This window comes from Orycteropus afer, unplaced genomic scaffold (assembly GCF_000298275.1).
Source record: "Orycteropus afer afer isolate SDZICR_OR568_19922 unplaced genomic scaffold, OryAfe1.0 scaffold00036, whole genome shotgun sequence".
In the NCBI taxonomy this organism is placed as follows: Eukaryota; Metazoa; Chordata; class Mammalia; order Tubulidentata; family Orycteropodidae; genus Orycteropus; species Orycteropus afer.
In genome coordinates, this window is record NW_006921623.1 from 5299516 (window position 1) to 5322789 (window position 23274).

General features: G+C 49.9%; 3 protein-coding genes across 3 annotated transcripts; 2 read left to right on the forward strand and 1 right to left on the reverse strand.

The window, feature by feature from the left end:
• Window positions 1-1606, forward strand: APOA1 (apolipoprotein A1). Its single transcript, XM_007936504.1, has 3 exons — window positions 1-43; window positions 246-399; window positions 1012-1606. Exons 1-3 carry the CDS (start codon window positions 1-3, stop codon window positions 1604-1606), a joined length of 792 nt encoding a protein of 263 aa, XP_007934695.1.
• Window positions 1607-4910: 3304 nt separating this feature from the next.
• On the reverse strand, window positions 4911-7027 carry APOC3 (apolipoprotein C3). Its single transcript, XM_007936598.1, has 3 exons — window positions 6973-7027; window positions 6656-6809; window positions 4911-5034 (listed from the first exon to the last, which is right to left on the reverse strand). The coding sequence occupies exons 1-3, from the start codon at window positions 7025-7027 to the stop codon at window positions 4911-4913; spliced, it is 333 nt and encodes a 110-aa protein (XP_007934789.1).
• A 6426-nt stretch (window positions 7028-13453) lies between these two features.
• APOA4 (apolipoprotein A4) lies at window positions 13454-15753 on the forward strand. The gene is made up of 3 exons (XM_007936599.1): window positions 13454-13496; window positions 13875-14001; window positions 14775-15753. Exons 1-3 carry the CDS (start codon window positions 13454-13456, stop codon window positions 15751-15753), a joined length of 1149 nt encoding a protein of 382 aa, XP_007934790.1.
• The last annotated feature ends 7521 nt before the right edge of the window (window positions 15754-23274 follow it).

Consider the following 23274-nt stretch of genomic DNA (forward strand, 5'->3'; position numbering starts at 1 on the left):
ATGAAAGCGGTGGTGCTGACCTTGGCAGTGCTCTTCCTGACTGGTAGGTGGCCCCCAACCTAGGGAGTCAACTATCAGGGGACCTTCTCCCTAACCCATGTGGTCCAACTTCCTGGGCACAGGGAGCAGGATTTCTCACCAGCTCCTGCACAGCCCACCCCCTTGCCCCGGTCTGGCCTTCCACAGAGAGATCTCAGATCTCATACCACAGGGAGGCCTGATCTGGTCTCCCCTCCCACCCCCAGGGAGCCAGGCACGGCATTTCTGGCAGCAAGATGAACCCCAGACATCTTGGAGTCGAGTGAAGGATTTGGTTACTGTCTACTTGGATGCACTCAAAGACAGCAGCAGGGACTATGTGTCCCAGTTTGAAGCCTCCGCCTTGGGAAAACAGCTCAAGTAAGAACACAACCAGGGGTCTGGGACAGAGGAAAAGCCCGCCGGTCCTGGGAGGTAGAGAGGCCCATAGAAAGATGTGGCCATATTGGCCAAATTCTCACCTGCTATTTGATGAGCTGGGCTCTGTTGAAGGCCTTGAGGGAGAAATAGGAGTGAGATCCCCAGGCGTGGCCATAGGCCCTCAGCAAGGGGTGGAACCCGTGCAGCCCAGGCAGTAATCACAGCACATTTGCCTGCGAGTGCACAAGCCCCTTCCCATTCAGCATCATCCCTCTCCTTGGGCCCAGCCATCCTTAGAGAGTGAAAGAGGTGTGAAGTATAGAAAGGGCCAGCTTTGGAGACAGGCAAGACTGAACACCAAGCCTAGCTCTGTTTCTTGCTAGTTGAATAATCTTATGGGAGTCACTATAGCTCTCTGCTCCTCAGTCCATCTGTACAATGGGATGTCAGGGGGGTGTGGTGAGGCAGTGCATGGGAAAAGCTAGGCTGGGAGTGTGGTTCACAGCTTATTGCCCAGGCCTCTCAACTGATAAACTAGGGTGCTGGACCTTCAGCTCTAGGTGGTCCAAGGTCCATAGGAGGCCATCCCTCAGCTGCTCTTTTCCCCTTCAGCCTGAAGATCCTGGACAACTGGGACACCTTGAGTAGCACCTTCACCAAGCTGCAGGAGCAGATGAGACCCATATTCCAGAAGTTATGGGAGGACCTGGATAAGGAGACTAGCCCCCTGAGGGAGGTGTTGAATAAGGACCTAGAGGAGTTGAAGCAGAAGGTGCAGCCCTACCTGGACCAATTCCAGAAGAAGTGGCAGGAGGAGGTGGAGCTCTTCCGCCAGAAGATGGCGCCGCTGGGCACGGAGTTACGCGAAGGCTCGCGCCAGAAGTTGCAGGAGCTGCAAGAGAAGCTGGGCCCGCTGGGCGAGGAGCTGCGCGACAGCTTGCGCTCTCACGTGGATGCGCTCCGCACGCAGCTGGCCCCTTACACCGAGGAGATGCGCCAGCGGCTGGCCAGCCGGCTTGAGGCTCTCAAGGAGAGCAACCTCGCCGAGTACCACACCAAGGCCAGCGAACACCTGAGCGCGCTTAGAGAAAATGCCAAGCCGGCGTTGGAGGACTTCCGCCAGGGACTCATGCCAGTGTTGGAGGGCTTCCAGAAAAGCGTCCTGGCCGCCCTAGACGAGGCCACCAAGAAGCTGAACAGCCAGTGAGGCACCCATTGCTGTAGGGCCGTCTGTCCATCCCCATGGTCGGAGGGCCGGAGGGCTGGGGACAGAGGCTGGCCCTCTCCTCGGGTCCTCCTTTCCATCGTTGGGTTTCTTAGAATAAATATTTCCAAATTGGGAAGCAGCTTCTTTCTTTGGGAGAATGGCGGTGGAGTACGGGGCACTGGGCAGCCGGGGGTAAGAGGAAGCTTAGGGAGTTCCCGTGTTGATTTTCCCGCAGGGAGTTTATCAAATCTAAGCCCAGATGGGGCTATTTCTGGGTCTTCACCAGTGTACCTGCTGGGCGGGGCGCGAGTTAGGAGTGAGGCAGTTGATGTCCCTTTTCCTAAGGAGGACATCTGAGAAGGACTAACACTTCCAAGTAGAATGAAATCCCAGACAATCAGGGCATAGCAATGCTGCCGTTGTTAGGTCCTGTCCAGTCAATTCGAACCCACAGCAACCCTGTGTGCAAACAGAAGGATGCTGGCCTGCACCGTCCTCACAATGCCTGCTGTGCTTGAGACCATCCTTGCAGCTACTGTGGCGATCCATCTCATTGAGGACTGACAGTGTACCCACGGAGATGTTCCAACAAACGGATGCAGCTCTTCTGTGCAAAGTGAATTTGCTCTGTAAACTTTCACCCGAATCACAATTAAAAAAAAAAAAAAAGAAAAAGAAAAACCACGGATGCAGTTCTGGAAGAGCTTACTGGTCTATGCGGGAAATCTGGGCAAAAGCAATGCTAAGTGCCCCATTGTTTCTTCAAACTGAGGTCAGGGAAGAGGACTGATTTTGCTGGGAGAAGTGGGTTTCCAGTCCCCAGTGGTTTTCAGGTGAGAGGTCCCAAGTACACGTTCACACGTGCAAGTGACAGAAGCCTCTTCCAGCCCTCTGGCTCTAAGGGGGTTGGGGTGGCCTCAACAAGCCATTGGGGATTTCAAGGATTTGGGCAGGTTCAAATGAAGAGCTTGAAGCTCGCTCCTTCCTCCTTTGTTAACTCAGCAAACGCTTAAACAAGTTCTTCCCTTTTCTTTCTTTTTCACAAAGGCAGTGTCTCACTCGTCACACTCCTGCCTGCCCAGAAACAGTTTCCTCAGCACAGGTGTGGAAGCCAGCCATCACTGCCCCTCCCCCACACCCCCATCAGACTCCAAGCCCTGCCCTCCCCCAGTTTCTGTCAGCTCTAGTCTGAATCAGGAGAATAATCACCATTTCTTGCAGGTAATTAGCACATTTTTATTTCTAAGATGCTTTCATATCTATTGCATCATGGCATCCTCCCCCAAATCCTAGGGTAGGTTGCCATTAAACCCATTTAACGAATGAGGAAGGTGATGCTTGGCGATGTGTAGTCACTCATAAGGATGAAGAGCAGGATGGACCAGGTCACTCTTTTAGGCCCATCTGCCCTGGGCTTCCATAATTATTTTCTTAAAAAGAAAAGTGTGTGGCTGGGCACTCAAGTTTGTATGGGTATGCACACACATATACACATTCTCACATGCACATTTCTCCTCACACTCATGTACATACTCCCATGTGCATGCACACGATGTCAGAGATCTAGGTTTTCATGGAGCCTTCACTACTCTCTCCACAGGGCCTCCTTGAGCAGACTGCTGGGTAATCTGCCTCTCTTTGATCGTCAGTGTATCTTAATAACCTCCTAGATAAAGGAGTGGGCTTTTTAGTTTGCAACCATCCAGAACTATAATAGATGTCAAAACCAGACTTGAGAGGGAACATTTTCCAAGGGTGGGGTGCGGAGATCCCAGGTTCCAGTTGGGCTAGAAGAGAAGGCCAGGTGGATTTCTGAAGAGAGAGGAGACATCTCTGAGTGGGGCATGGGTGGGGCTGGATGTTCTGATGCCACCAGGATCTGTAAAGGAGTCCCCAACTCCTGGCACAGCAGTAGCAAAGGTTTTTTTCTGAGCTAGCAGAGCAGAATAATGGATAGCTGACCTGGCCTTCAGGTCTGGCCCTGCCACCAGCTGGCTCTGTGATACTGAGCAAGTGCCTTCACCTCTCTGGACCTCAGTTTTGTCATCTGAAAAGTTGAGAGTCTGCTTAAATAGTCACTCTCTATCTGAATATCTGTTGGATGGTGGGGACACAAGGGAAATAGTTTCTATTGGGATGACCTTGAGTTACTTCTTTGTTTCCAGGCCACCATACACCATACACACTCCAATCATGGTCCCAAGGGGACAATCAGCTCAGCCAATAACAACAATGACAACCACTTATTAGGCACCTTTGATGTGCCAGGTGCTGGGCCGAACACTTCTAAACACCTCTGTGTTTCATTTTCACAACAAACCTACATTAGAGGATATTACTTTGATTGCTAACCAGAAGGCTGGCAGTTCAAACCTACCAGACACTCCTCAGAAGGAAGATGGGGCAATCTATGTCCGTAGTGATACTGTCTCGGAAACCCAAGGAGGGGTTGCTATGAGTCAGATCCAACTCGATGGCACATAACAAACAACAGTAACACTGCTTCAGAAACCCAAGGAAGGGTTACTAGGAATAGGATCTGACTCCATGACAGTGAGTTTGGTTTTTTTTTTTTTTTTTTAATTTTTTTTTTTTTTTTTTTTTTTTTTTTTTTTTTTTTTTTTTTTTTTTTTAATTTATAGAAAAGAAACTGAAGCTGGCATTCAGTGGTGGAGTCCAGCCTAGAGTGTCACAGTATCTTACTCCAACCACTATCCTATCCTGCCTCAAGTGTGGGCAAGAGAAGCAGGTGGTCCAGATGATGACATCGGCTCTCTGGTTGCAGTAAAGGCATATAATCCCAACTCTAATGAGGAAATCCCAGGGCCAGACACCGGCCTGGATAGATCACACATTCAAGTCTTGTTGTACCCCACTTGACAAGTCATCAAAGTAATTTCAAATCTGTTACTCCATTTGATCCTCCACACAAACCTGTCAAGGCAAGCAGGATAGATAGGGCTAGTCTCACAGATGAAGAAACTCGGGTCCAAAGACCACCCAACTACTAGAGGTGGGGTGGGCACTGGACCCCGGGCCAAACTAATGAGTCCAGTGCCCACCCACAGAACAGCCTGACACACTCCCATGCCCAAGCATACATGGCACACGTGGGATGTCCAATTCATGGCAGCTTCGTGTCCAGCTTTATTGTGAGGGCAGCATGCCTGGGGTAGGCCAGATCTGGGGTGGGTTGGGAGGGGCACTGAGAATGCTGTCCCTTTCAAGCGAGGCAGCCCTGGAGGCTGGAGGACCCAGGGAGCCAGCAGGATGGATGAGCAGGCAGACTTGGGGTGTCGAGTTCTCAGAAGTCTTCAGGAGTCTGAGTTGGTTTGGCCTCAGGAGTCAGATCCCAGAGGCTGGAGAACTTGCCTTTAAACGTGCTCCAATAGTCTTTCAGGGAGCTGAAGCCATCAGTCACCCAGCCCCTGGGGGTTAAATCAGTGGGTGAAAGCAATAGAGGTGCGTGTGAGAGCACATAGGCAGAGGCAACAATGGGGCCCCAACCTGTACCCACTGCCTCTCTCTGCTGCCCTGTCAGCATGGCAACCCCCCTGAGACCTCAGGCAGGAACCACCTATCACAGGTGCCAAGGGTAGTTATGGGACCAAGGCTGCAGAATCCCAGCACAACTCTAGCACCCCACGTTTCTTCAGGTTGAGTCATACTGTTATTCCCTCACAGCCTGAGGCAAGCTGGAGTGGAGTGACTTGAGTGGGGAGATGTAAGGGCAGGCTGTTGTATTGCATGGTGTATTCTATGTAGTGGTGCCCCCTGGAGTTGTACCCCCTCCCCCTGGAGCTCTTAGAAGGGTGGGCCAGTGGGAGGTAGTCTCTCATTGGGAAAATCACTAGATGATTGCTTAGCTGTGTGATCTGGGGCAGGTCACTTAACATTTCTGAACCTCAATTTTCTCATCTGCAAAATAGGGAAAATAGTACCTACTCCACAGCTTTTTCTGAGGATTAAGAATGTTTATGAACTTACCTGTTCCATAGGTGCCTGCTGAGTGGAGGTGGGGAAGGGAGCAGAGAGGAGAGGGCAGGGCCAAGGGTGGGGGACAGGCTTTGACTTACGCTGGCCCTAGGGCTGGACTAGTCCCCATCGAGCTGCCTCTGACTCATGGTGACCCATGTGTGTCAGAGTAGAGTGATGTTCCACAGGGTTTTAGATGGCTGAATTTTGGAAGTAGATTGCCAGGCCTTTCTTCCAAGGCAGGAAGGGGAATTCCATCTTTTTGTTTGGCAGCCAAGCATGTTAACCAAGGTATTTGACTGCTAACCAGAAAGGCTGGTGGTTCAAACTCACCAGCCACTCCTCAGAATGAAGGTTGGGCAATCTACTTCTGTAGTGATACTGCCTCAGAAACCCCAGGCAGGGTCGCTATGAGTTGGATCAGACTCCATAGCAGTGAGTTTTGTTTTTTTTAGGGATTCCCTAGGCTGGGGGGGGGGGTGGATCTCACTGCTGTGGAGTTGATTCGGACTCATAGCAACCCCTCCTTGGGTTTCTGAGGCAGTATCTCTACCGGAAGTAGATTGCCCAACTTTCCTTCCAAGGAGTGGCAGGTGGGTTTGAACTGCCAGACTTCTGGTTAGCAGTCAAATGCCTTAAGCACTACGCCACCAGAGCTCCCATGGAGAAAAAGACCCCCTGTGCTGAAATTGGATTGGATGGGGCCTCCCAAGCAAAACATCTGGCCAGTCTATCAAAAAAGGAAAGTGGAGGTGAGGGCAAAAATGGCCTACCTTAGGGCAGTGACACTTGAAGGGGCAAGAAAAGAGAATGTAGGGAGAAGAGACCAGGCAGAGACAGGAGGGATGGAGAGTTCCCACCTGAGTCATCTATCCCACTGTACCTGACAAAGCACTGTAAGTAGGACCCCCATTTTATAGAAGAAATCACTGAGGCTCAGAGAGCCACAGGCCCCAGCTAGTGTGGGAGAGCCATGACTCAATATCAGGGCTCTACTCCATGTCTGGGGCTGGTGTCGCCTGGGCAGGTGGGAGCTGGGATGAAGGCTGGGCAAGGGAGGGCTGGTGGGCGTACTTTGCCTGCTGGGCCATCTGGGACTCCTGCATGCTGGTCAGCGCATCCTGGGCTGTCTTGGCGGCATGGTGCATGTAGCCCTGCATGACACCCAGAAGGGAGCTATCCTTGGGCTTGGGTTCGGGCTCAGGCTCAGGCTCAGGCTCGACAGCCCCTGTGGGGAGAGCAGGGACTGAGCTGCACGGACAGACCTCAGGGGCCTCAACTTCTGCCAGCCACCCATCAGGGCCCAGGGTCCCCAAGCCACCCCCTGAGGGTTCTCCAGGCAGCTGGCTGCCCCTACCCCATCCCCAGCCCTGTCCCCACTAAGTGCTTACAGATGGTGGCCAGGAGCGCCAGGAGGGCAGCAATGAGGAGGATCCTGGGCTGCATGGCACCTCTGTTCCTGCAGGAAGTGTCCTGTGTGAGGGACACCCAAGCCCTCCTACCCCTACCACTGGGCACCTCCCCAGGGAAGTTATGTGGCCCCTACAGTGTGACCTGAGCTGGGACAAGCCTGGAGGAGAGGGTCCTGCTCCCACACAGGCCAAGGCACAGAAGGAGGGAGGGGTGGGATGGAGCAGAGTAGGAATCAAGACACCTGGGTTCTGGTCTGGGCTCTGCCACTAATGTGCTGTGTGACTTTGGGTAGATGTCTGAGGCTTCTTCCAGCAAAAAAACATGCCGAAGGAGGGGAAAGTGGGCAGATTTGGAGCAGATGGCTCTGGGTTCTGGTTCAGCTCTGCCACTACTATGCTGTGTGGCTTTGGGCAGGTGGTCCCCCTCCCTGGGCTCCAGGTACCTCAGGGGTCACTCATCAATCCCTAATGTCTTTTTGGCTCAAGTAAACTTCTCTTTAGGCTTTTCCTCTAGGCCTGGTAAGGACCTTCCTCGGCCCCTCCCATCTTGCTCTCCTCCCCATCCTTGTGCCCTCCCCCTCCCCAGGGCATATTACCTGGAGCAGCTGCTTCTTGGGATGAACTGAGCAGACAGACAAGAGGGTTCTGACCTGTCTTATATTGTCCCCAGGGCATGGGCACTGAGAGCCCAGTGAGCCGGGCAAAGGTCACCTGCTGACCAGGCCAGACCAGGGCTTAAGGCAGAGTGACCAGATATAGCCAGGCCTGCTGGGAGAGTTGGGAAATCTATCGGAAGCTGTAGGTGCCCACATTGTTCAGGAACAGGGGGTGAGGGCATCTGGGGACACCTCATTCCTTCCTAGCAGACTGGATTCCCAGGGAGAGGCTGGTGTGATAGGAGAGGGGCATAGAGACAAGCCAGGGACCTCTGGGCACATCTCAGCCTTTCATACTTGAGTTTCCAGGTTCCTCCATCCCCCTCTCTTCCACTCCCTCCCCTTCTTTGTATACCACTAAGCCCTGAAATAGGAGCTCTGGTAGCATAGTGCCTAAGGCACTTGACTGCTAACCAGAAGGCTAGCGGTTCAAACCCACTGGCCACTCCTCGGAAGGAAGATGGGGCAATCTACTTCCGTAGTGATATTGCCTTGGCAACCCAAGGAGGGGTCGCTATGAGTCGGGTCCAACTCAATGGCACATAACAACAACAACAAGCCCTGAAATCAGCCTGGTTGGGGGTAAAGGGGGATGGAGTCAGGGGCTTCTTCAGACTAGAGAGCAATGGATCTCCTTCCTTCTCAGTGGGTTTGGGCTGGGGTGGGGGGATGTCTAGAAAGTGAAGTCATGTATGGAGATGATGTGACCCAGTTGAGCACACAGCCCCTTCTCTAGCATTTCCATCTCTGGGCTTCAATCCCAGGTGCTGCTCACCCAGAAGCCTCCCTCAGCTAAGCCCAAGGACAGGAATTATTAGGAGAAGGACAAAGGCCACTGGGAGCCCAAGGTCTTTGTCCCTCCCCTCTCCCCTCCTCCTCACCTTGCCCTCTGGACCCACTGATAACAACATTCCCTGGAGCAGGAGCTGGACTCATGACTGGGACTTCCCCCACAAGTGTGGCAGCTGGGACTGGTTCCCAGAGCTGACTGACTCTCGACCTGAGGCCTCAGTTTTTGCAGCTCAGAAATAGCAGCCCTCATAGCCCCCTGGCCAATTGGCAGGTGAAAAGAACAGAGATGGTGAGGTGGATGGGCTGGTGGGGAGAGGGCAGAGAGGAGCTCACAGGGCCAGTCGGCTGTCTAGGGGAGGCCTCAGGCTCTTCTTGGGTGTCTCCTGGGCCTACACTGGGAGCTGTAGCTCCATAGCAGGATCAAGGGCGTTATTTTCTGGATGCTAGGACTTTGGAGCCAAGAGTCCAAAGTTTTGATGATGCCTTTGGCACTTATTCATGTAACCCTGGACCAGAGACCTAATGTCATAGAGCCTCAATGTTCTCCTCTGTGAAATGGGGATAGAATAACAATCTCTCAGTGTTGTGGTAAAAAGTGAGTGAAATAAAATGCAAAGCAGCTGGTTTATGAAGGGGACTCAATAAATCTCTCTCCTCTTCTCCACCACCATGCCTTTCCCTAGACAGTGGAGTCTGAAAGTAGGAGGAGCTTTGGACAGGTGGCCATTTCTCAGGAAGAAATAACTATTACTCTACAGTTTAAAATCAAAGGTCTGAGAAAGTGTCCTGGGCATGCCGTCAGAATTCTTTATCCATAGCTGAGACTGGAAATTCCTCTCCGTGCTGGGAGAATTGGGAAATCTCTAGGAAGTGGTAGGTGCCCACACTGTTCTCCTGCCACTTTGCATCTGGGTGGGCTCAGGAACAGGGGGGTGATGGAGCCTCGGGAGACCCCATTCCTTCCTAGCAGACTGGCTTCCCAGGGAGAGGCTGGTGTGATAGGAGAGGGCCTTAGTGACAAGCCAGGGGCCTCTGGGCACATCTCAGCCATTCATACTCGAGTTTCCAGGTCCCTCCATCCCTCCCTCCCCTGGCTGCCTCTATACCACCAAGCCCTGAAATCAGCCTGGCTACTTCATTCCTTTGGCTTAATCCTTTTCTATTAAAATGTAAATGGCCAGGATCCTGTGAAGTACACATTATTAAAAGCATTTTATAGGTGCAAAAACTAAGGCTCAGAGGGGAGAAGACCTCCCCAACTGCACACAATTAGAATCCAGAGTCCAGGTCTTTGGACACTCAGTCTGGTATCAAACAGCCTTGAGAAATGAGACCATTGAAGACTTATAAGTCACACTTCAGAGCAAATCAGTTTCAAATTTCTTTTTGAGAGCAGACTTTGGTGATGGGGTAGCATGAGAAGCTGCTCTGAGCCTGGCTCACAGACAGGCTCTAGGGATTAGCCAGGGATGGGTGGAGACAAAGAGAGGGCTTGTCCAGCTGGGACCAACAATGGTCTTCTGGGATTGGGCCAACTTTTGGCTTTGCTTGTACCCAGGCGAAGTTTAGTGAGCCCATCTGACCCGTGCTCCTGCTGCCAGGCTAGACCAGGTAGACCTGATTCAGCCCAAGGCTCTTGTTCACTTACATCTCTCTGTGCTGGAAGTTCCTCCTGGTGTCTCACCCAAATCCTTTCTATTACAACAGGAGCTTCCTCTCTTTAGTTCTGCCCTGAAGGAGGGCCAGTGTGGAGCATATGTGAGCATGTGTGTCAGTGTGACTTGCCTGTCCCTGCTGTGTCTGTCCTTGGCAGGCTTGAGCCATTCCCTCCTGATGCTGACCCCTGGGATGATCCTTGTGTGGGGAGACAGCGGTTGGCTGTACAGTAATGCTGAACTACCAGCCTCGTGTCACCTCACCGACCATTAGATCTGTCTGTTGTACAAACAAGGAAACTAAGGCTCAAAGAGGGGGAAGTGACTTGCCCAAGATCACAAAGACCTTTGTGCCCACCGATTGTGGATTTCCCAGTCCTGCAGGTGATGCTGGCACCCGCACCCAAAGGCAAAGCAGAGGCCTCACAGGAAAGTGTCTCATTCTCTCCCCTCCCCAACACAAACACATTCATAGATTGATACAAAATATACTCACAGACCCTTGGAAATAAATGTGTGCATTAATGGCACTGCATCTACGATGCAGTGTAGACTGCACACCCTCCCAGTGGTTGTGCATGCACACACAGGCCTTATGCCAACCCCTCATCTCTGGGCCTTAGTTCTGTGCCTACCAACAGTTAAAATATTTGCACACTTACGGGAATCTGTACACATCCTAGCAGATACCCTGGACATACTCCAATCAGTGCAGACACACCCAGGTGAGGAGTCAGGGCACCTTGAACCCACCAGATACTGTCAGCTCCTGCTGCTCAGCCTCTAAGTCCAAGAGGCCAGATTGCAGCTGAGGTGTCCTTCATGACTCATTCCCCTCCTCATCTCTGGTGCAGGAGGGCGGGGTGGGGAACTGAGCCCTGACTCTGCACACCCCACCCCGGGCTGGACTGTGTCTCATTCCAGAGCAGGACCAGGACCAGGACCAATGGGTCGATGTTCCCATTGGGAGGTAAACTTTTCAGAGATGAAGCATAGCCTAACATTTAAGGAGAACTTACTACGTGCCAGGTACTATTCCAAATACAGATTATCTCACTGAGCCTAGTTGTACCTTGTTGAGTCCATTGAGGCTTAGAGAGGTTAAGAGATTATCCAAAGCCACACAGATAGTAAATAGGGGAGCCCAGATACATACCCAGGAAGTCAGACCTCAGTCTCCAAACTCTTAACAGCTACTGAGAAATGGCACGGGCTGACCCTAGAAATGACCATGAGTAATCTGGGGACCACCTGATGGAGAACCTGCAGAAGGGGTGCAAATATCAGAAGGCCGTTTAGTGCTCTTCAGTCCCATGAGCCATCAGAAAACTAAAGTCATGATAAACTAGGGCTAGCAAAATTAGGGTCTATGGTGTTCATTTTACAAATAACTGGGAGCCCACCTACATGTTGGTCACTGTGCTCCCAGAGAGGGACCAACAGGGCATTATGATGAACATTACTTCATAGGTCACTAAAGGTAGTGTGGTCCAACAGAGGGATCCAAGTGGACCATGGCTCTCCATCTTGTTGGTGATTGTCATCTTCCTGTGATTGTGACTATAACCTCATTTGGAGATAATGCAAGAAGTCTAAACAAAAGAACTCCTAGGTACCACCATCACTGATCCCCTTTCCCCACGGTCAGGCCCCTGGACAGCCTCAGGTCCTGTGATTCTGCCCAAGCTGACCGTTCTTGCCCATGGAGTGTGGCTGGGGGTGGAGGAAGAAGGCGCCACCACTGCAGGGGGCCAGGAATAAGGCCTTAGGCTAGCCCTGCCCCTGCCACCCTGCCTCAAACCCATCTGGTGACCCCCAAGAGGGGTAAGTCTAACTTCTGCCACTCTCACTGGCAGTTTCAGCATTCCTCTTCCTGTTTTGGCCCAGATCAGAAAAACAATATTATTATTAACAATGATAACAACTATTTTTTAGAGCTCACTCTATGCCAAGCACGATACAACCCACTGCACAAACAATGTCTTATTTAATGTATCTAACAACCCCATTTTTCAGAAGAGAATTGAGGCTCTTTGCATTAAATGACTAGTCCAAGGTCTCACACCTTGGTAGTGGTGGGCATGGAGCACACTTACAATGAACCCCTTCAATTAAAGATCATTCTGAGCACACTTACAATGAACCCCTTCAATTAAAGATCATTCCCACCCTACCCACCTGCCCAAAGTCTCTCAAGGGGACTTGTGCCCTGGCAAGAAACCTGGATGTTAGCTCTCCTCACACTTGTGGCCCTGGATGGTCCCAGTCCAGCATGTAATGTTCTGAAGATAGAGTCAGGGTTGGTGGCTGTGGTAGTTAAGGTTATTTGCCAACTTGTCTGGGCCTGGTTGAGTGGCTGGGCAGCTGGACGTAGTTAACCCCCATGGTGAGACTGGGTGATTAACACCATGGTAGAATCTACTAGAGCAGCTGAGTAGCTGCTTTAGGGATGTGGGCTGCTTCCAGTATGTATAAGAAGCAACGTTGAGGAAGGTCTCCAGCCTGGCACACTTGAACCTTGCATGTACCTGAGTTGTTGTTCAGCAGCCTGCCATGTTGCCCTGCCAATCTTGTGACTTTCAATGGACTTGAATTAATGGCCTGCTGTGTGGTTTGGTACTATCGGGACTGTACCATTTTATTTGTTGACCTTGGGCTTGTCAGCCTCAGCAGCCAACAGCTGCCTGAGTGAAGAAAAGCCTCCAGCTTCAGTGGGCCAGGAACAAGAGGCAGAGCTAAAGCCCAAGGTTGAGGGGCTTTCACCCAGCCCCTAGAGCCTGGCACTTTGAACTCGGACTTCTAGCCTTCAAACCTGTAAGAGAATAAACTATCCCATTTGTGGTATAATTCCTGTCAGAGCGGCACTTGGTAACCAAAACAGTGGCAGATGTAAGGTGGGCTCTCTCTCTACTGGGCAGCAGGAGAGACATGGACTTTGTTCCCCAAGCTTGGCACAGATCCAGGGCTGCCAGCAGGACCCCTGGGGCTTCCCTGGCCCCTTGTTTCTTTCATAGTTCTTGCCTCCTCTCTTCCATACTGGGTGAGGCTCAAGCACAGAACAGCTTTTTCTGACTGCCTCCAAAGCCCCAGTCTGCTGTCAGCTTCCACGTTGTCTTAGGGTCACTAAAGTCCAAGAGGCCTCCTGAGAATGTGTCACCTTCCAGCGTGGAGTCATCCTGGGGAGGGAGGCAGGGAGGGCAGCCCAGCGGGAGTTTAAATGTCTGGCTGCCTCTGAGCTTTGGTCAGTTTGAACAGCAGCACAGGTGAGCTACTTGAGGACTTCTCCACTGGCTCCCTTGGATTGCAGGAAGGATCCAGTGCAGCACAGGCTAACTCCAGCACAGCAAAGTGCACAAGATGTTTCTGAAGGCTGTGGTCCTGGCCCTGCTGGTTGTCACCAGTGAGTAGAAGCTGTCCCTGGATGGGGTGGTCAGGCAGGAAGCAGCTGCTGCATTGAGTGGGACTGGGTGGAGTGACTGGGGCTAAAGGGAGAGAACACTCTGAGTGCGGATCAGCCCCCAGCTGGACACAAGGGGGCTGCCTAGTTGCCAAGTGGCTCACAGGAGAGCTGGCCCATATCCAAGCATAGGCCAACTGGTACTGGTACTAGACCAGTTTCACATGCCTCTGTGGCTTCCAACTGACAAAGCACAGAGAGGGGAATGGTGGGTTGGGTAGGTTGGGCTCCCCCAGCATCATCTGGTCTGCAGCTCAGGGCTTGTGCAGAAGGGCAAGGGAGGAGACAAAGCCTCATGAATTGCCTCTGTTCCCTGCCCAGGTACCCGGGCTGAGGTCAAGCCTGACCAGGTGGCCAATGTGGTGTGGGACTACTTCAACCAACTGAGCAACAATGCCAGGGAGGCTGTGGAACATCTCCAGAAGTCTGAGCTCACCCAGCAGCTCAAGTAAGATGAGGCACAGCCTGCACAGTGGGGCTTCCTACAGGCCTTGCCGTGTGTTGGGAAGGACTGAGCTGGCAGGCAGGAGACCTGAGGCACTAACTCACTGCATGACTTTGGGGGTCCCTGAGCCTAGGATCTTCATATGTAAACAGGGATATTTGAATGAATGATCCCTACTGTGCCTTCCTGCTTTAACTTTCTAGTTTGACAAAGGGCCACCTCCTAGCCTTGAGGCTCATGGAAGAAAGGGCAAGAGGGAACTGTAATGAGATCTGGGCTCTAATACATTCCAGAAGGCAGGCCCTAGTGGGATCATGGAAAGGGAGATAGGGGTATTTGGGGAGCCTCTGAGGGCAGGTGCATGCAAGGAAATCAGCACCTTGTCTCACTGGAAGACCCTGCCTGGATCACAACATTCTTTTATGGAATGTGAGTCTGTCAGTCACAGAGTGCCTGAGCTGGGAAGGATCTCAAAGTCCAATCCCTTTACTTTGCAGAAGGGGGAAGGGAAAGCAAACTGGTCAAGGTCATATGACAGGTAGAGACTGTGACTCTAACTTTGTGGGAGATCCAGAGAGAAAAAGTCAGTGTACTAACTGTAGTCTATCTTACCTGTCTCACAAATCATGAGGTACTAACCCATCCACCATGGGGAGGGTCACAAGGAAAAAGATCTTCTGGGCAGGTGTGTACCGGATGAGTGGTTTATAATGGGACAAGGGCCTGTCATGAGATGCTAAGTGTAATGGTAGCCCCCTTGTGCCCTTTCCTGGCAGTTCCCTCTTCCAGGACAAATTTGGGGACGTGAACACGTATGCCAGTGACCTGCAGAAGAAGTTGGTGCCCTTTGCTACCGAGCTGCATGAGCGCCTGACCAAGGATTCGGAGAAGCTGAAGGAGGAGATTCGGAAGGAGTTGGAGGAGCTGCGGGCCCGGTTGCTGCCCCATGCCAACGAAGTGAGCCAGAGGATCGGCGACAATGTGCGCGAGTTCCAGCAGCGCCTGGGGCCCTATGCGGAGGAGCTGCGTACCCAAGTCAACACTCAGGCGGAGCAATTGCGGAGCCAGCTGACTCCGTTAGCTCAGCGCATGGAGAAAGTGCTGCGTGAGAACGTGGACAACCTGCAGACCTCGCTGACCCCCTATGCCGACGAGCTCAAGGCTAAGATTGAGCAGAACGTGGAAGAGCTCAAGGGTCGCCTCACACCCTACTCCGAGGAGCTCAAGACCAAGATCGACCAGAACGTCGAGGAGCTGCGCCGAAGCCTGGCCCCCTACGCCCAGGACGTCCAGGAGAAACTCAACCACCAGCTCGAGGGACTGACATTCCAGATGAAGAAGAACGCCGAGGAGCTGAAGGCCAAGATCCAGGCCAAAGCCGACGAGCTGCAGCAGAGGCTGGTGCCTGTGGCCGAGGATGTGCGTAGCAAGCTGCGGGGAAACACCGAGGGACTACAGCAATCTCTGGCGGAGCTGAGCAGCCAACTGGACCGCCAGGTGGAGGAGTTCCGGCGCAACGTGGGGCCCTATGGCGAGACCTTCAACAAAGTTTTGGTGCAGCAGGTGGAGGAGCTGAGGCAGAAGCTGGGCCCCTACGCGGGGAACATGGAAGGCCACTTGAGCTTCCTGGAGAAGGACCTGAGGGACAAGGTCAACTCCTTCTTCAGCACCCTCAAGGAAAAAGAGAGCCAGGACCAGACTGTCCCCCAATCCCTCCCCCAGGTGGAGGAGGCTCCCAAGGCGCTAGAGGGCTGAGCTGCCCCTGGTGCATCCCTCTCGCTGCCCCTGCCACCTGCCCTGCCCTGCCACCTGTCTGTCTGTCTGTCCCAAAGCAGGCCTGGTATGAGCTTGAGAACACGTGTCCAGCAGAACATGAGAGTACCTCTCCTTATTCAATAAAGCTGCTGAGAAACTAACCCAGTCTGGTTGTCATGTGACTCCTTGTTGCTGGGCCTAAGGGGAGTGTGCGTGGGGAGGGCAAGACTGCTTGGTGAATCTTAGCAGGGGCCTAAAGATGGCATTTGGGGGACCACCGAGGGCAAGAGAGATGTGACTGCAGGAGAGTAAGAGCGTGGTGGACAAGGTTGTGTTATGAGTGCTCTAAGGAAAATCTGGAAGAAAATGTCACATGTTATCCAAAGTCTAAACATGCAACCCAGAGTCCCTGGGTGATGCCAATAGTTAATGTGCTAACTGAAAATCGGTGGTTTGAATCCACTCACAGGTGCCTTGGAAGAAAGGCCTGGTGATCTACTTCTGAAACATCAGTATTGAAAATCCTCTGGAGCACAGTTCTGCTCTGACACTCCCGGGGTTGCTATGAGTTGGAACTGACTGGAAGACAGCTAGTTTTCTTTATGTAACCTATTTATATTCATTTAGCCAACAAATATTTATGAGTGGCCACAATGTGCCAATCATTGTTCTAGGCACTGGACAATGCACAAAGCAGCTATGTGCCTGACACTGCCACAGCTGAGGAGGGACACTGAGGTAAGCAGGACATGGTCCCTGGGCTTAAAGAGTTTACTGCACAAAGATGTCCCTTCCTGTACATGAGCTTCTTCTATGCCTCTTCTTAACTGACTTATGTAAAGTACCCTCCATTATAAAAGTGACTCATTCTTATTTCCAAAATTTCTTGACTGCTAAACTGATGTGTGGTCTCCTTGGATGGGTCCTGGGGGCATGGTGGGGCAGGAACCTCCTGAGAAATGGCCTTCCTGCTCTGGGGATAAGGGTGCCAGCCACTGGGGTAAAGAGGGAGAGGGAAGTTGGGAGACCTTGAAGTGGTCTCATCAGCACAGCCACCAGTACACACCTGTAGTCCCAGAGACTCACCGATTCCCCCAAGGAGGGAGCCTCTGAGAAGAGTTCAAACCTTGATCCCAGATTACTGGACAGCCTGGCTGTTACTCCAAATCTGACGTGGCATGCCTCCCCTTCTTGGGGCATGATGCTGGCCTTTCACGGCTCTCCTGAAAGAGGCCCCTGGAGAATGCTGGAGTGTCATACCCCCTCGACTTCAAGGTGCTCACAGAGCAGTGTTCATCGCACATTCTTTTATTTATTTATTTATAATTGTGATTTGGGTGCAAAGTTACAAAGCAGATTCATTTTACTCTTAATATACACATTTGGTTTCACAGCACCCATTATGATCCCAATAAACAGCTCCTCTCCCATCTCCTCTCTACGACTACTTCTTCCCTGTGTCCTTCTTATCTATGCATTCCTGTTTGTCCAGCTTTCCCCCTATACAAATGCTACTCTTTTGATCTCTCATTATTGATTGATCTAAGGGGTGTATTTCCCTGGGGTAGGTGTTCTGCTAATAGGCCTTTCTGCTGTTTGGCGAGTTAATCCACGGAAGTGAGTCCAGTTGCAGGTCCAAGCATAATCCAGGGCCATAGTCTCGGTGTTTTATCAGTCTCCTTTTGACCAGTCATTCTGGTCATTTTTGTCTCACTGCACATTCTGACCAGTCCTGTCTGCTCTGCCCCTGGAGCCAGCCCAAGTGCGCTACCTGTTGGGAAGGACACATTGCAATCAGACACACCTGGATTTGAGCCCCGGTTTCCCACTGACTGCCAGGTGATCTGGGACAGATACTCTTTTGGAAAACAGGAATAATAACAATCCCCGTGAGTTGTGAGGGTTTGATGGAACAATACATGCTAAGCACTCAGCACAATACCAGACACACAGTCTCCTTGATAACCTCCATATCCTAGGAAACCTACCCTCAACTGCAAGTCACACTCTTTATAACATGAGGCACACCAAAGTCAGGCAAATGCAGACCCCTGGGTCTCCTGGCCCAAGCTGCTCTCACTCCAGGTCAATAGGGCTGCTGCCCACTCCATACCTGATATACTAGGAGGGCAGGAACCTACCTGTGAAATGCCTTGACAAACCCACCAGGCACTTGGAGGTTTACTGGTTGGCCTTGGAAAGGGCTAAACAGAGCAATGAGGCACTAAAAGGAAATGGGGGCAAAGCATGAGCAGATTTCTGAATGGGCCTGGAAGTTTCAGAGATGCTCTGATACCTCAGCTGAAGACCACCTGGTGGAGTGCTGCCCCTAGGACCTCTGGGAGCTTCCATCTATTCCAGAGCACAAATCCTAGGTAGGACTCCTGAGCCATCCCCATCCCACCCAGGGCTGTCCTAAGGTCTCTGAGGCTCCTACTGTGATCTCCCTGGGTGATAAGTGTCTCTCTTTCCTGCACCACGATTCCTCACCTGGACTTCACTTGTCTGACCTGGCAGATGTTTCCTGGTAGTGGTATCTTTTTTGGCTGCCCACCATCTCAGCTTCCCTTGCTTGTTTTAGGAATTTCTTACTTAGGAGTCTTGATGTGAGTCAGAAGCTTCTTCGCATTATAGATGCTAAAAATGCTTGCCTCTTGCCTTCCAGCCTCCCTTTCCTCTAGAGTGTGCCGTAGGCCAAGTCACACGCACTTGCTTGACTCCAAATAAAGAACCAGAGTAAAGAAACAGGACAGTGGAGAATCTTTTTTAAGGTGGGCAGGAGTCGTGGGGCAGCTGCAGCCCCCAGTGGCTGAATCCGATGTCTAGTGCTGGCAGTGGCAGCTGGGTAAGCTGTGCTGTCTTGTCCCAACAGTGGCACCAGCCTGTTCTACTCCAGCTTTCTCGAAAATTTCCTAGAAATTCCTAGAAATACTATTGTAATAAATCAATTTTCTGCTTACACCATCCAGAGTAGGTTGCTATAGCTAGCAATTAAGAACCTTGATTGACAGGCACCTTGTTTGTTGTGGAGGTTTCTCTTGCTTTGGCCCTGGGAAGCTGAACTTCATCACCCACCTGTTTCTGGATGGTCCTGTTTGTCTGTCTGAGGTACAGCTATTAGTCCTCACTATGGTTGGTTCCATCTTTCAAAGAAGGCAGTCCTACTTTTGTTCTAAGCTAGTGTGTGGACTTAGTCTCCTGGGACTCAGTAAGGGCTGCCATATTGGCTGGCACTCTTCCAGGAAGGCATCAGCCACCATGCAGCCTCCTATTTCCAACCAAAGGGATGTCTCTAGCAGCTAAGATGACTGGACAACTAGGCACGTCAACACTGTTCCCAACTTGGACAACCAGCTCCATCTATCCTTCTCAGAGGTTCTCTCACAACTGGTCTTGGATGTCTCATAAGATCCTGAGTTCAAGAGATGCTCTGTTTTGATTTGAGGAATGTATTTATTTATGAAAATATGTCCAAGATATTCTGTTAGCAGAGGCCTGGCAGAGGGTATTTTGGGGATCACCAAGGTCAGGTAATAGTTATATGAAGAAAGCAAGGTACAGAATACTTAAAGACATTTGACCGCTAACCAGAAGGCTGGTAGTTCAAACCCACCAGCCACGCCATGGAAGGAAGACTGGGCAATCTACTTCAGTAAAGATTTTCTGCCTTGGAAACCCAAAGGGCATCCTATGAGTTAGAATCGACTCGATGGCAGTGAATTTTTTTTTTTTTTTTTAATATACAATCCTATTAAGAAACACACAACCATATGACCCAGTAATTCCACTCCTAGGCATTCACCCCAAAAGAATAAAAAGCAGGGACACAAACAGAAACCTGTACAGTGATGTTAATTGCAGCACTAGTCACAAGAGCCAAAATGTAGAAACAACTCAAGTGTCAATCAGCAGATGAATGGATAAACAAATTGTGGAACATACATACAATGGAATATTATTCATCCATAAAGAAATATACAGTTGTGATACATGCCACCACATGAATGAGCCTTGAAAACTGAGAAATAAGTCAAACACAAAAGGACAAACATTCTATGTTTACAAAGCTAACAAAGAATGAGGGTGAAGTGTGCACAGCTTGACGAAAGTAAACAATGTCAAAAAATGTACACAAGAAAAAAGGACCTGTTGGTAATTGCTATGGCATATATAATTATGAAACAGTAAAAACAACTAAATATATGTATTTTCAGATAAACATGTATGTAGGCACATTTGTGTGTAAGTACGTATATATGAGTATATATGTGTGTTTATATGAGTGTATGCATATGTATAGGAGCTCTGGTAGCATAGTGCCAAAGTCATTTGACTGCTAACCAGAAGGCTGGCAGTTCAAACCCACCAGCCACTCCTCAGAAGGCAGGTTGGGCAATCCTACTTCTGTAGTGATACTGCCTCGAAAACCCAAGGAGGGGTCGCTATGAGTTGGGGCCGACTTGATGGCACATAACAACAACAACATGCATATGTATATGCATCTATGTGACTGTGTGCACATATGTTCATCTATAAAATAAATCACATAGGGGGCACAGTTACGGATACTACTTAGACATAAACAAATACCTCGTGGGACTGGTTTTTGGGTTTGAAGGATTGGGATCATAGTCTTTTTTTTTTAATTGTGATTTGAATGAAAGTTTACAGAGCAAATTCACTTTCCATACTGCAGTCCACATAAACTTTGTCTCATGAAATTGACTACAATTTACCACAGTGCAACAGCTCCCCTCTCACTTCCTCCCCATAGTTACCTCTTCTCTCGGTCCTTCCCTCCATGCACTCCTGTCCCCTGAGCTGTCTCCCTGTGAATACACAGCCCTTCTATTCTCCCATGATTGTTCTCTCCAAGGAGTGTATCTACCTAGTGTAAATGTTCACCTCATATGCCTGTCTTGTGTTTGGCTGAAAGTCATAGAAGTTAATTCAATTCCAGACCTTAAGGTCAGGTAGGGGCCGTAGTCTCAGTGGTTCCATCAGGCTCTATCAGACCAGCAAACCTAGTGGGACCATAGTCTTGTGGAACATCTCAATCAATTGACATAATATAGCTCATAATTATATTATAAAGTTATATTCTATATCCTAGTTTGGTGAGTCAACACTGTTCCCAGCCTTGGTGGGAACCAAAAGTACCTTTGATGAGTAGTCTCTGGGGTCTTAAAACCTTGTGAGTGACCATCTAAGATACAATTATTTGGTCTCTACTTCTCCAGAGCAAGAGAGAAAGAAAGAAACCAAATGGTCAAAGAAGAAACTGGTCTCCAGGACTAATAGTCTACATGAACCATGCCCTCATCTACCCTGAGACCAGAAGAACTAGATGGTGCCCAGCTACCACTACTGACCCTTCTAATCAGGACCACAATGGATGGATCCTGAAAGAATGGGAGACCATGTGAAACAGAACCTCAAATTCCTTAAAAAAAGAAAGAAAGAAAGAAACAGATTTACTGGACTGGTTGAAATGGGAGGAATCCCTTAGACCATTGTCCTGGGATACTCTTCAAAACTTGAACTGAAACCAAACCCCATGGTCACTTTGTAGCTAAATAATAGATTGGCTCATAAAATAAGATCACCTGTGGCTACTATGCTCCTTTAAAAAGATCATTGACCAACAATGGGTCTCTCCTCATCCAGAGCAAAGAAAAATGAAGAAAACCAAAATTCATGGAAACAATTAGTCCTAGCGACTAGTATACCATCCGATCTGCAGCCTATATGACTATGAGGCCAGAAGCACTAGCTGGTGCCCAGCTACCACTGTCATCACTTGGAAGGGGATCTACGTAGGAGATCCTTGATAGAAAGGGATAATAATGTGGAACAAAACTCAAAATCATTTGGAGAAAAAAAAAAAGGGAGGGGGGGACCAAGTTTGCTGGTCCGATAGAGCCTGGTGGAACCTCTGAGACTATGACCTCTAGCTGCCTTTCAGGTCTGGAATTGAACCCACACCTGTGGTCTCCAGCCAAACAAAAGACAGGTATATGAGTTGAACATTTACCTGAGGTAGATACACTCCTTGGAGAGAACAATCATGGGAGAAAGAAGGACTGCTTATGCACAGGGAGAGAGCTCAGGGGGCAGGAGTGCATGGAGGGATGGACACTGGGAAGAGGTAACTATGGGGAGAAAGTGAGAGGGGAGCTGTTGCATTGTGGTAAATTGTGGTCAGTGTCATGAGAAAGAGTGTATGTGAACTGCTGTATGGAAAGTGAATTTGCTCTGTAAATCTTCACCCAAATCACAATAAATAAATAAATAAGATCATTGGCATGAGACCAAACAGTTAACATTTACTTCAAAACAAAAATGATAATGTAAGGGGGCAGGGAAACTTGATTAATGGAAAAGGACCAACCAGAATGGAAATTTTCATGCATGAGAATTTTCATGCATTGTGAAGAATGTAACCAATGTCATTGGACAATTTGTGTAGAAATGTTGAATGGGAACCTCACTGCTGTGTAAACCATCACTAAAAACAGAATATAATGATATTTAAAAGAATTGAAGTAGGCTGCAAGGATCTAAGTGAGGAGAGGGAAATCAAGCACGCCCAAAGCAGCAGGGCGAGAGAGCGGGAGAAAGGGGATTAAAAGGCCTAGGAATCTGGGCAGAGGAGGAGTCAGCCGCAGGGACCCAGGTAAGGGTGGTAGGAGAGGTTTCCAACAGGGAGACAAACTTGTCTGTCAGTTTGTCCTCCCATGATGACGTGTTGATGTGAGTTTTGAGGCTGAGCCACTGGTGTTTCAAACCCAGCAGGATGCACATGGTGCACAGGTATCAGCCCAGCTTACAGACTGAGACAGACTAGGAAGAAGGAGGAGGCCATCAACTTCTCACAGAATTGGTCAGGGAAAACCTTATGAATAGCAAAGAAACACTGTTTGATACATCACCGCCCAACTTTATGAATAGTCCAGTTAGGTTAGAAGACTCTCAAAATAGGACTGGGAAAGAGCTTTATCATCTGAGTAAACCCAGCCTTACTCCTATGGATAAGGTAAAGCTTTCGAGACCTCCATCTACTGATGCGGCACCACTCAAATTAAAGAGAAACAGCTGCAGACATCCATTAATTATTGGAACATGGAATGTACAAAGTATGAATCTAGGAAAATTGGAAGTTGCAAAAATGAAATGGAACGCGTAAAGATTGATATCCTTGGCATTAGTGAGCTGAAATGGACTGTTTTGGCCATTTTGAATCAGACAACCATGTGATCTACTATGCCGGGAATGACAGTTTGAAGAGGAATGGCGTGTCACTCATCATCACAAAGGATGTTTCAAGATCTGTCCTGAAGTACAATGCTGTCAGTGATAGGATAATATCCATACACCTACAAGGAAGACCCACTAATACGACTATTATTCAAATTTATGCACCAACCACCAAAGCCAAAGATGAGGAAAAAGAAGATTTCTATCAACTTCTGCAGTCTGAAATTGATCGAACATGCAATTGTTGTTGTGTTGTTGTTGTTA

Coding starts and splice junctions, on each gene's coding strand:
- APOC3 (XM_007936598.1), bottom strand. CDS start 7,027: ATGCAGCCCAGGATCCTCCTCATTGCTGCCCTCCTGGCGCTCCTGGCC. Junction 6,810..6,972: donor GGCGCTCCTGGCCACCATCT/GTAAGCACTTAG, acceptor CTCTCCCCACAG/GGGCTGTCGAGCCTGAGCCT. Junction 5,035..6,655: donor CAGATGGCCCAGCAGGCAAA/GTACGCCCACCA, acceptor TTTAACCCCCAG/GGGCTGGGTGACTGATGGCT.
- APOA4 (XM_007936599.1), top strand. CDS start 13,454: ATGTTTCTGAAGGCTGTGGTCCTGGCCCTGCTGGTTGTCACCA. Junction 13,497..13,874: donor GGCCCTGCTGGTTGTCACCA/GTGAGTAGAAGC, acceptor TTCCCTGCCCAG/GTACCCGGGCTGAGGTCAAG. Junction 14,002..14,774: donor GAGCTCACCCAGCAGCTCAA/GTAAGATGAGGC, acceptor CTTTCCTGGCAG/TTCCCTCTTCCAGGACAAAT.
- APOA1 (XM_007936504.1), top strand. CDS start 1: ATGAAAGCGGTGGTGCTGACCTTGGCAGTGCTCTTCCTGACTG. Junction 44..245: donor GGCAGTGCTCTTCCTGACTG/GTAGGTGGCCCC, acceptor TCCCACCCCCAG/GGAGCCAGGCACGGCATTTC. Junction 400..1,011: donor GCCTTGGGAAAACAGCTCAA/GTAAGAACACAA, acceptor TTTCCCCTTCAG/CCTGAAGATCCTGGACAACT.